This window comes from Opisthocomus hoazin, chromosome 5 (genome assembly GCF_030867145.1).
Source record: "Opisthocomus hoazin isolate bOpiHoa1 chromosome 5, bOpiHoa1.hap1, whole genome shotgun sequence".
Lineage (NCBI taxonomy): Eukaryota > Metazoa > Chordata > Aves > Opisthocomiformes > Opisthocomidae > Opisthocomus > Opisthocomus hoazin.
In genome coordinates this window covers 87,989,452-88,000,938 of record NC_134418.1, presented here as the reverse complement: position 1 = coordinate 88,000,938, position 11,487 = coordinate 87,989,452, and the positions used below count along the sequence as shown (strand labels likewise).

Sequence of the window (11,487 nt, the reverse complement as noted above, 5' to 3'; positions counted from 1 at the left end):
TTCACATGTAAAATCTTGTATTTAAAGAGAAGGGCTCTTCTGAACCTCTGCTTGATCTGCTGCGTAACCTGGGGCCACGCTCTGCATAGCGGGAATGTTTCCCCCTCCAAACGTGAGCCAGGTTCTATTTAATTGCCCCTTAAAAGTCTGCAGAGCAAAATGTGACAAGGCATAAAGCAAGCCAGCAAAGCCTTGTTCAGCGAGCTTGTGTGTGAAGTTGTAGTTGTGGCCGTACCCGAGCCACCCCGCGCTCCACCAGCCCTGCGCCGATGCGAGCCAGCCCCGGCTCCCAGGGAGCACAAGGGCACGGTACAGTGGCCCTGAGCTGAGCCGTGCCAGGCTGCAGCAGTGCCCTGCCAGACGGCCTCGAGGGAAAGCACACCCGGCTTTCAACATCGCTTGTGTTTTCACTCACGGGAAGGTTGATTTCACAGCATCAGCAGAGTAAGAGCACGCTGCGTTCAGCTTCTCGGGGGACTGAGGAGCGACAGCGCGTCCCTGCGCTGGTGCAGGCGTGGGGTGCCCTGGGGCCAGCTGCTCCCCGGGGAAACGCACCCCGTGCCACCTCAGCAGCTTGTGACAAAAGCCTGTGCAACCAGGATCTGTGGCCTGAAGGAGACTCACCTGTGGCAGGAGGGGGGTGGCTGCAGCGCAGGGGGCCCTGCGAGGACAGCCCCACGTGTCCCTGCTCCTGGGGAAGGCGCGAGCCTTGGCTGCTGGAGCAGCTCTGCACAGAGCTGGAAGCAGAGCGTCTTACTAGGGGCACATGCATTAAACCCACTTGATTTAACTAAAATGATAACCCAGGGGCTGTGGGGAACCAAGGTGCTGCCGGGTGCAATGCACACCTTCCCCACAGACACAGAAGCCCCTGAGGTCACTCAGAAGCCACCCCACCAGCCTCCACACGGGAAAACACCAGCCTGGCACGCTGCTGCTCCGGAGAGGCTGCAGGCAGGGCTGGGAAATGGCAGGGCTGAGCAAGACCCGAGGACGCTTCACTGAAGAGGAGCCTGAGCACAGCTTCCCCTGCAGCACCCGGGCCCAGCAGCACGTCCCCACGTGCGGAGCTGCCACCCCGCTGTGTTTCTGCAGGCAGGGGCTGGCAGCAGGCTTGTAGGACAACAACAAAGATCTGCTGCCATAAGGGGTTAGTCTGGTCTATTGAGACAAAATATAGCGTAAATGGTGCCACTGGAAGATGGACAATGTCACGCTGAATGCAATAGGTGGTGGGCACAAACTGGTCCCAAGTGTGCCACGGCCTTCGCACATCACCTTCAGCAACTCTCCTCCAGTCACCCAGCCTTATCATCAACAGAGGACACACTGGTGCATTCCCAGGCACACGCAGTCACCCCTTACACCAGTGGAGACCTCCTCAACAGAAGGAAAACCCACAACCTTCCCCAGAGCAAGTCAAAAGGATTTCTGTCGGGCAGCTGGCACCGAACGGGGGTCTGCGCCGGTCGCACAGGGGTATTTGCACCTTAGCACGCGTCCATTCACACCCTACGTCTGTCTCTTGCACAGCACGGCCTCTCAGGTCCCTGCAGGCTGTCCGTGCCCAGGGTTGCAGCACGTCCCCAGGGTAAGCGAAGCTCTCACGCCATCGCTGCAGACAAGGGCTGTGCCGAGGCAAGGGAGAGGGGACCGGCAGTGCCGTGCTCCCGGATGGCTGTGCCCACACAGGCGGCGAGAGCCCAGCCTCAGCCTGCCTGCAGCATCCCCACGCCACTGCCAGCCACCGTCCTCCCACCCATGGCACAGGGCAGAGAAACCAACCTGCTCACACCTAAACCCTGATGGGCACAGCGTCCAGCTGTTGCAATGGAAGATAAATAAAATATAATAAAATATAATAAAATAAATAAAATATAATAAATAAAATATAATAAAATGCAATGGAAGATAAATAAGGAAATAAAAGAAATACGAACAAGTGAAAAAGAGCCTCTCTAAAAAAATCCAAAGCAAGCCAGGTATTTTCCAGCCTTGTGCAGAACAGCACCATATCTGACAGAAACATCCCCCACGCATTTTTCTTTTTGTGTATATTTGTCCTAAATCCACCATCAATACCTGCTGTACTGGGTACGATCTTTTCCCTTATTTCCCTTCCAAATAAGACCTTAGCAGCAGAGTCTGGTTTTGGCTCCAAAGTAAAGAACAAATACTGCGTAGCTCGTATTATTCTCAAAACAAGTAAAATATTTCTGTCTTTTCTTAGATATCCACAGCCAAATAAGTCATATGTAAGAGTAGGGTGTTACAATGAAACCTTAATAGCTGATTTTTCAATTTTAACAGCTTGACCAATTACAGGTTAACTAGCAAGACACACCTTGCAAAGAGGAGGAGCCCAGCCTAATTGGGAGCAACCACAGCAAATGGTATCAGGGACCAGGCAGCAGAGATTCATCCTTCCATCACACCTGCATGCTGCTTTGCATCTTCACGGGAATAGAAACCCAGCAGATTTTGGGGCAGCCTCGGCAGGCTGTGATGCAGCGTGCAGGCATTGCGCTGAGCACTCGCTGTGAGCCAGAGGGAGCTGACTCCCATGAAAATCTCACTCAGACACCTTTGTCCAGACCTAAACCAAAAGTCTGGGTAAAAGTAACCCTGTTTAGCCTGTGCCCGCGCAGCCAGGGAGCTCAGCTGCCCACGGCTGACTGCCCAGGTGCCGAACCTACTGCTGTGTAGGGCCAGAGGCAGAGCTCCTACCAGCTTTGGTGGGGACAGGATCAGACCCCTGGGCAGGCGGCTGCCTTGGCTTCAGCCCCGGGATTTGTGAGCTGCGGGTCTGCTGCCCGTGGCTGCCTGACTGCTGCTTGTTGTGTTAAAAAAAAAAATAAATCAAAAAACCCCCAAACCACACTTCTGCCCATGCGTACCACAGACAAGTATTAGAGTAAACGCAGTTCAGACCTGCTTTCAAATAGTAAAAAAACCACGGCACCCTGATAACAGCATTAATATCAGCATTTGTTGGAATTATTATTATAACTTGCAGCACAGCCGGCCACAGATGGAGCAGCCTTACCTTGAGTGCTGTGGGGAGCAGGAAAGGGGCTCCCCGGCAGCACCAGGGCTGGGGCAGGCCGAGGCTGAAGGCTGCCCTTCCTCACTCCCAAGGTGCCCGCTCCTCCGCAGCATGTTGAAGATGCACCTCGCGGGGTGGGTTTCGGAGGCAGATGCAGCTGCGTGCTCTGGCGTGGGCTCGCAGCAGCAGCTCTCTCCCAGGGAAATGACTGCACCGTGCCTCGGTGCTGCCTTTTCTGGGCTGTGATGCTGGGAGAGGCTCCTGCGTCGGGGCACGCCAGCCTCTGCCCTGCCACAGGCAGCTGCAGCTGCTCACGCTGGCTGCTGCGCTGAGATGCAGCACAACATCAGCCCACGGGCAGGGAAAGACTTTTTTTTTTTTTTTTTTTTAAAATGAGATTCCCTTCTTCCCTTCCCGACAATTTCACATGCGCCGGTATTCTTAATTGCCAAAAGAGCAGTGTTCGGGCAGTGGCACTTGCTCCGACCCCAAGGAAAGCCAGGGTGGGTCTGGGGAGCGAAGGACCTGCGGTGGCCACATCCTGAGCCTCAATGGCCCACGGGAAGCTCTTGTTGTCCTCCTGCCCACACTGCCCAACCGCACAGGGCCGAGCATGCCCTCCTGCAATGTCCCGCTTGTGCAAATAGCGCCAGCTGGGGTTTATCTCTGCTGACCCTCGTACCAGATTTTGCCAAAATGAAGCCTGTCATCTTTCATTAAATTTCCTGTCCCCAAGTCCTGCGCATTTTTGGTAGAGGAGCAGCGTGAGCGCTGTGCACCAGCAGTGCCGCGGGGTGCCGGCTGCACCATATGTGCCCGAGAGCGGCCCCGGCACAGGAGCCCGGACCCCCGGCAGCGGAGCCCCAGAGCGGCCCCGGCACAGGAGCCCGGACCCCCGGCAGCGGAGCCCCAGAGCGGCCCCGGCACAGGAGCCCGCACCCCCGGCAGCGGAGCCCCAGAGCGGCCCCGGCACAGGAGCCCGGACCCCCGGCAGCGGAGCCCCAGAGCGGCCCCGGCACAGGAGCCCGGACCCCCGGCAGCGGAGCCCCAGAGCGGCCCCGGCACAGGAGCCCGGACCCCCGGCAGCGGAGCCCCAGAGCGGCCCCGGCACAGGAGCCCGGACCCCCGGCAGCGGAGCCCCAGAGCGGCCCCGGCACAGGAGCCCGCACCCCCGGCAGCGGAGCCCCAGAGCGGCCCCGGCACAGGAGCCCGCACCCCCGGGAGCGGAGCCCCAGAGCGGCCCCGGCACAGGAGCCCGCACCCCCGGCAGCGGAGCCCCAGAGCGGCCCCGGCACAGGAGCCCGCACCCCCGGGAGCGGAGCCCGAGAGCGGCCCCGGCACAGGAGCCCGCACCCCCGGGAGCGGAGCCCCAGAGCGGCCCCGGCACAGGAGCCCGCACCCCCGGGAGCGGAGCCCCAGAGCGGCCCCGGGAGCGGAGGCCCCGGCACCGCGCGCGCCGAGGCCCGGCGGCCGAGCGTCCCCCGCCCCGCCCGGCGAGCTCGAGCTGCCGCCGGCTCCGCCAGATGGCGCTGCCTGCCCGCGGCGTCCCCGGGGCACGGGCACCCGCGGGGCCGCCGCCGCCTTTAAGGAAGCCCCCGGGGGGCCATTAAGACCTCGCCCCCCCAGTTACTGGCGGGCGGGCGGGCGGGCGGGCGGAGGCGGGCGTGCCCCCTGCTGCGGTGAATGCCGGTCAGCGAACGGGGCGGGGGGGGGGACACGACACCGTATTAGCACCTCGCGTGGTCCGGGGTTATTCGTACATTCCCGGGGCCAGGCGAGTTTCGGCTTACGAGGGCAAGTGCGCGATGGAGCAAACAGCACCGGGGAAGCCGGGGGGCAGCGACCCCAGCACAGCCCACAAACTGGGGGGAGAGTAATCAGAACGGAAAATGTGCGGGCGGGGGGGGACGGCGGGACACCCTCCACGCTCTGACGCCGCTCTCACGTCGGGGCCCCCTGCGCCCTGCCGAGGCACGGAGGGCCGGCCGGGTGTCAGCCTCCGCTCTGCCCCGCCGAGGCGAGCGGGATCCGAGCGTGCGGAGTTCTCGAGCGGGTCCCGGCCGAAGCTCCAGCCGACGTCCCCCGGCGCTGCAGACGCTCGGCAGCGGGTCCGGGCGCCTCACGGCAGAGTCCCGACCCCCCGGCCCCGCGGCGGCAGGCGCTGGCGGTGCCCCGAGCCCAGCGCGCTTGGAGCCGGGGGACGGACTCCCCAGCCCCGGCGCGGGTCGCGCCTCGCCCGCCCCCCGCCGCGGGGCCCCGCGCGCGGCAGGGGGTCTCCGTCACACCGAGCCGCCGCCTCACCCCTCGCTCTGCCTCTCGCCCCGAAACGCGCCCGCTGCGCGCGGTGCCGCCCGACCGGGCTGTCCCCACGCGCCCAGGGGGGACCCCCTTCCCCGAGCCCTCCCGTCTGTCGCTGGCGGCGGGACACCCGGGGCACCCGGGCTGGGGACTCCCCTGGGCACCTGCCACCTGTTGCCCAGCACCGGGGGGCTCTGCCCAGGGTCGGTCGGGGGCCTCGGGAGCCAGGGGCCGGCGGCCCCACGAGGCAAGGGGAGGGGGGCAATAAAGGCTCCCGGCAGGGGCGAGGTGGATGGGTGTTGTGGAACGAAGGTAGGGGCGCGCCGGGGAGCTAGGGGAGACCCGAGAGGGGCTGGAAAGGAAAAAGAAAAGGGAAAAATGGAAAAAGAAAAAAGAAAAGGAAAAAGAAAAGGAAAAGGAAAAAGGAAAAAATGAAAAGGAAAATAGAAAAAGAAAAGGAAAAAAGGAAAAGGAGAAACAGAAGAAAGGGGAAAGAGAGGAAGAGACAAAAAGAGAAAGACAGGAAGAAAAAGAGAGAAAGGCAAAAAGCAAGAAATTAAACCAAACCAAAAACATGAAAGGGAAACGAAATGAAGGGAAGGACGGGATGAAAGGAGAGAGAAATAAAGGGTGAACAAAACGCGAGGCGAAACCGAGGAGGAACAGGCGGGAGGACGGAGAGCAGCAAGCGAGGCTGAAGGCAGGAGGGAGAGAAGGGAAAGGGAGCAGCGGGCGGGCGGGCGGGGTCTCTCCCCGCCGGCCCCCTTCACCCGGGCAGGCCAGGGGCACCGCTCCCGCCCCGCAGCCCTGGGGCCACCCCTCTCCCCTCCGCCCACCCCCCCCGGCATCGATTAACGTCCAGGTGCTTTGAAGAAAATAAAGTCATTTATTGTCAAAGCATCCAACATACCCAGATAAACTATAAAGTTTAATAAATCTTTTCGAGAGCGGGGGAGGAAAAAAAAAAAAATACCCAAACCGAAAAGGAAAGGTAACACGGAACTATCGAGACTCCATTTCACGGGCACCAGGTGACACTCTGCAGCAAAGGGGACGCGGGCGGCGGGGGCCGGGCGGGCGGGAGGAGCCCGGTGCATGCAGGACCCCGGCCCGCCGCCCCCGCCGACCCCGCCGCGCTCCTCCCCGCCTGTAGCTTTATATCTAAAATAAAAATTTACCCCGACATATAATTATTATTACATCTAAACCATAAGTGCTTAATAATTTAAGTAGAAACGTATGACAAATGCATCAATATGTTGCAATATATGACATTTTAAAAAATGTATTTTTAAGTCATTTGCGCTTTTTTTCCTTCTTTTTTTTTCCCCGGTGCTTTTATTCTTTTTTTTTTCTTCTTCTTCATTTTTTTTCCTCTTCTTCTTCTTCTTTCTCCTCTTCTTCTCCTCTTCTCCCCTGCTGCCCTCCCCGCCCCTCCCCGGAAAGTGAAAATGCGTGCATCGAAAGGAAAGGAACGAGCGCGGCGGGCGGCCGCTGCCCTCCGCGGGGGGCCGGGCGGGGGTCCCCGGGCGGGGAGGGCGGGTGCGGGGGGGGGTGTCCCCGCTAGTTGTGCGAGGTCATGTGGCGGGAGAGGTGGTGGCGCTCGCGGAAGGACTCGTTGCAGATGGGGCACTTGAGCTTCTCCTCGCGGCGGCGCTTGACGAGGGGCTCCAGCGCGTACTCCTTCTTGTGGTGGGAGCGCATGTGGTAGACCAGGTCCGAGGTCATGCGGAAGGACGCGTTGCACTTGGCGCACCAGTTCTGCGCCGGCAGGCACAGCGACGTGAACGACGGCGGCAGCAGCGTCAGCGCCGACGGCAGCTGCAGCTGCAGCGGCCCCGCCGCCGCCGCCGCCACCGCCGCCGCCGCCGAGCTCTTGGGCCAGAAGGCGGTGGCGTAGAGGAAGGGGCTCTGCTTGGGCAGCCCGCCGCCGCCGCCGCCGCCCCCGCCGCCGCCGCCCGCCGCCTCCCCGCCGCCCGGCAGCTTGACGGCCAGCGCCTCGGCGGCGTAGAGGCGGGCGGGGGCGGCGGCGCCGTCGGGGCAGGGCTCGCCCAGCCCGCCCAGCTTCTGGCCCAGCACCAGCGGCGGGACGTGGGGGAAGGAGCGGGCGGGCTGGGAGAAGGCGCTCTTCCGCTCCTCCGCCCCGCCGGGGCCGCCCCCGCCGCCGCCGGGGCCCCCCAGCTGCGGCACGCTGGTGAAGGCGCTGCCCCGCGCCGGGCTGCCCCCCTCCAGGCGGGCGGCCAGTGGGCCCCCGGGGCCGCCGCGGGGGCACAGCCCCGGCTCCCCGCCGGCCGAGCCCGGGGCGGCGGGGGAGCCGCGCTCCTGGCCCTCCTCGGGGCCGCCGTCGGGGTCGGAGCCGCGGGCCGCCTTCTTCACCTCCACGAAGGCGCTGCGCTTGGCCTCGCCGGTCTCCGGGCTGGGCGGCGCGAAGAGCCGGCCGCCCTCCTCCAGGCCGCAGTAGGAGCCGGCCGCCCGGTACTGCTGCTGCGGGGCGCACACCGGCTCCTCCTTGGGCGCCGCGGGCAGCCCGGGCCGCTCCGCCGGGAAGCGGCCCCGCTCCTCCTCCTCGGGGTACCGCCGCTTGGCCTTCGCGGCCGGCGCCTCGGGGGCCGCCGGCCGCCCCGGGGACCCGCCGTGGCCGCCGCGGGAGTTCTCCAGCTCCCGCGCCAGGTTGTGGAAGTCCGTGGAGGGCTTGGTGGCGGCGGCGGCGGCGGCGCTGCCGCCGTCGGCCCCGGGGAACGGGTGGTGGAGCGGCGGCCCGCCGGGCTTGCTGTACTTGCCGGGCTCCTGCTCCTTGCCGGCGCCGTCCTTGCCGCCCGGGGCCTCGGCGGCGGGGCCGGTGTCGGGGCCGTGCAGCCGCTTGGGGCAGCGGAACCGGAGGTGGGCGGCGAAGGGCAGCTCGAACTGGAAGCGCTGGCTGCACTCGGGGCAGGCGAAGGGCGGCGAGCCTGCGGCCGGGCACACGCGGGACGGGACGCGCAGAGGCGGGGGCGCGGTCAGCGGGGCCGCCGACGGGAGGAAGGGGAGGGGGCGGGGGTCCCGACGCCGGCCGCCTCCCCCCCGCCACCCCGGGTGGGGATCCCCCCCGCCCGCCCCCCCCGCCCCGCCAGAGGCCGCTGGTCACCCGGGGCCGCGGGAAGGGTTGCCGGGCGGCCGCGCGGGACACCCACCGTTACTGCGGGCGGGGGCCCGCGCCGGGCCGAGCAGCAGCAGCTCCGTGAGCTCCTTGCCGTACCACACCAGCAGCTCCTCGTCCTTGGCGATGCGGCGCAGGGAGCGGTAGAAGAGCTGCCCGCTCTTGATGTAGGCCTCCAGGTTCTGCTCCTCCCGCTCCCGCGCCGACTGCACCAGCCGCAGCCACATCAGCCCCTCCGACGAGCCGTTGGCCGCCGACGTGTCCACCTGCAAACCCCGCCGTCACTAACGCGCGCGGACGGACCGACCGACCGACGGACCGACCGACCGACGGACCGACGGGATGGGGCCGGGCGGCCGGCCGGGGCGGCGGGGAACGCATCCCGGCGGCGAAGGGTCGCTCCTGGCTCGGCGGGGCCGCGGCGAGCAGCGGGCGGCCCGACGGGGCCGCGCTCCCTGGCGGGGACGCGCTGCGCGGCGGGGACGCGCTCGGGCAGCGGCCGGCGGGCCGGCTCCGGGGCCGCGGGGCGAACGGCTTTGCCCGGCGGGCGAGCGGCTCTTACCCGGAATATGTAGGGGACGGTGCGCTTGTCCGTGGACTTGAGGGCGATGAAGGCGATGCTGTCGTACAGGGACGTGTGGCTCAGGACGCAGGGGCCGAAAATGGCGTTTTCTGGAATGTCGCAGGTGGTGTAAACGCTGGTGAAGATGTCAGTCAAGCACTGCTGGACCGTCTTGGCGTCCCCGTCCCATATTCCCCTCTGGATGCCGGCGTCCTCCATGCCTGCGGGCGGGGAGACGGGCAGAGCCGGGACGTTACAGCCCCGGAGATGCTGCGCGGAGATGCGGCCGCGACCCGCCGGGGGAAACAAAAGTAAATTTAAAAAATATTGCAATTAACAAACATTTAAAAAATAAATAAAATTAAGAGGCATGAGAGCACTTTCACCGGTCTGGGGGGGAAAAAAAAAAAAAAAAAGAAATAAAGCAGGCGAGGAGCTCCGGGAGCGGGCGGCGAGGTGCGGGGAAGCCGCCGCGATGATTTATTTATCGGCGAGCCCGGCTGCGGGCGCGGCGGGAGCCGGCTCCGGGCAGCGACCGGGCGGGAGCGCGGGGGGCAACCGCGGGGCCAGGGGCGGGCGGGAGCCGAGCGAAAAGGGGCGGCCGTCGGCGGGGCTCCGGCCGCGGCGGGGAGCGGGGCGGCGGGGGTCCCCCCGCGAGAGAGGGGCTGGGCCGGTCTCCGGGCTGCGGCGGAGGAGCGGAGCGAATGGGTTTCGAGTGGCTTGTCATTGTCGCTGATTGCATGTCAGCTCACCTCCCGCTCCGCTCGACAAGAGGGAACGTATGTCTGCTCATTACCATAATCCAGCACTTTCCCTCCGAGACTTTAATTAAAAGCAGCAAGCAGAGGTAATTATTTTTACCTCGACACGCTTATTTATGGAGGAGGGTGAGCCTCGGCTCCCGTGCGCGGCGAGGGGACGGATGCGGGCGAGGCGAGGCGGGCAGGCTGCGGGCAGCGGGAACGGGCAGCGGGCAGGGGGAGCGGGCAACGGGCAGGGGGAGCGGGCAACGGGCAGCAGGCTGCGGGAACGGCAGCGGGTAGGGGGGGCCGGCAGCTGGCAGGGGGAACGGGCAGGGGCCGCGGGCAGCAGGCAGCGGTCGGGCTGCCCGCGGGGCCGGGGCCGAGGCCGGGGAAGGAGCTGCGCGCAGGGGCTGCCGTGCCCTCGCCCTTTCCGACCCGATCGGTGTAAGGCTGCCTTCCCCCCACCCCATCTGCCATCGAAATCGTTCATTTCGGGTCGGCGCGGGGACGAGTCTGTGTTTCTCCCGGTGCGCCTATTCACACCCGAAGCCGCTCGCACCCGGCACGGCCCCGCCGAGCCGCCTCCCCCCCCGCTGCCGGGAGACAACCGAGTCCCCGCGCCCCAGAAGCTTTGCCGCCCGCAGCGGTGCCGTGGGCGGCGGGGGGTCCCGGCCCCCCCCGGGAACGGGGGCCGGCGGCAGGGCGCGTTCGCTGCCTCCCCGCCGCCCCCCTCGTTACGGCGCTGCCTGGTGCATCCCTCCCGCGAAGGGATCATTTCGCCAAACGAAACGAACGGCGGCGAGCGGCCCCCGCCAAACTTTCCTCCCGCCCCGGCCGGGCCCCTCGCGGCCCCCCCCGGCCCCGGTCTCCCCGTCTCCCCGGGCCCCCCCCGGCCCCGCGGCGCTGCCTCTCCCCGGCCGCCCTTTGTCCGGGCCGGGAGGCGCCGGGGCCGCTGCCGGAGCCGGGGCCGCTGCCGGAGCCGGGGCCGACGGGCAGAGCACCCGGGCGGGCCCCCGGCGCGGCCGCCGTCCACGGCTTTGTTCCCTCCGGCGGGGCCGCCCCCCCGCGGGTACTCACCGGGAGAGCGGGGCCGCAGTCCCGGCCCCGACAGACGCCCCAGCGCCGCGCTGCCGGCCCGCTGCCCCGGCGCGGTGTGTCAGTGCGGGCCCATGGCCGGGGGCGGGCGGCGAGGCGAGCGGCGCGGGGGGACCCGCTGCAGTGACTGACTGGCACACAGACACACACTTTTTGTTTGCCGCACATAATCTGCCCAATGACGCGTGACAGCCCACGTCCCCTCCCTTTAACCCCTTCGGGGGCTGCCCGCTCGCCGCCCGCCCGCCCGCCCGCCCCTCACCTGGCCCCGCCGCCACCGGGCACCTGCGGGGGGGTGGGCGGGGCGGGACGGGGCGCACCCCCCAGCCCCGGACCCTTGCGGTGGCAGCGTGCGGGTCTGGGGGCCGTCGCCCCGGCTCGGCCCGGCGGGGGATGCGGGGCGGGGGGCCGGGGGGGGCCGACGGCCGCTCCGCCCAGCGCCGGGATCCCGACCGCCGCCTTCCCGCCCTGCCCTCACCTGCTGGGCGGGGGGAGCCCCCGGACCCGCGAACGAAACCCCTCCTCGCCGGGATAAAGGCTGCGGGGCGGGGGGGGTAACGCCGCCCGGCTCCTCACTCCCGGTCCTCCCGGGCTGCCGGCGGGGGAG

The 11,487-nt window shown here is 66.5% G+C and overlaps 1 protein-coding gene across 3 annotated transcripts; it reads right to left on the bottom strand.

Moving 5' to 3' along the window:
* Positions 1-6,240: 6,240 nt before the first annotated feature.
* Positions 6,241-11,197, bottom strand: PRDM8 (PR/SET domain 8). 3 transcript variants are annotated; one of them, XM_075420160.1, is made up of 4 exons: positions 11,143-11,197; positions 9,043-9,263; positions 8,515-8,746; positions 6,241-8,292 (listed from the first exon to the last, which is right to left on the bottom strand). In XM_075420160.1, exons 2-4 carry the CDS (start codon positions 9,259-9,261, stop codon positions 6,908-6,910), a joined length of 1,836 nt encoding a protein of 611 aa, XP_075276275.1. In that variant the 5' UTR covers positions 9,262-9,263; positions 11,143-11,197; the 3' UTR covers positions 6,241-6,907. The 3 variants fall into 3 exon arrangements, with proteins under 3 accessions (XP_075276275.1, XP_075276274.1, XP_075276273.1); XM_075420159.1 differs by lacking the exon at positions 11,143-11,197 and adding an exon at positions 10,863-11,014 and having other exon boundaries at positions 9,043-9,312; XM_075420158.1 differs by lacking the exon at positions 11,143-11,197 and adding an exon at positions 10,863-11,014.
* Positions 11,198-11,487: the final 290 nt, after the last annotated feature.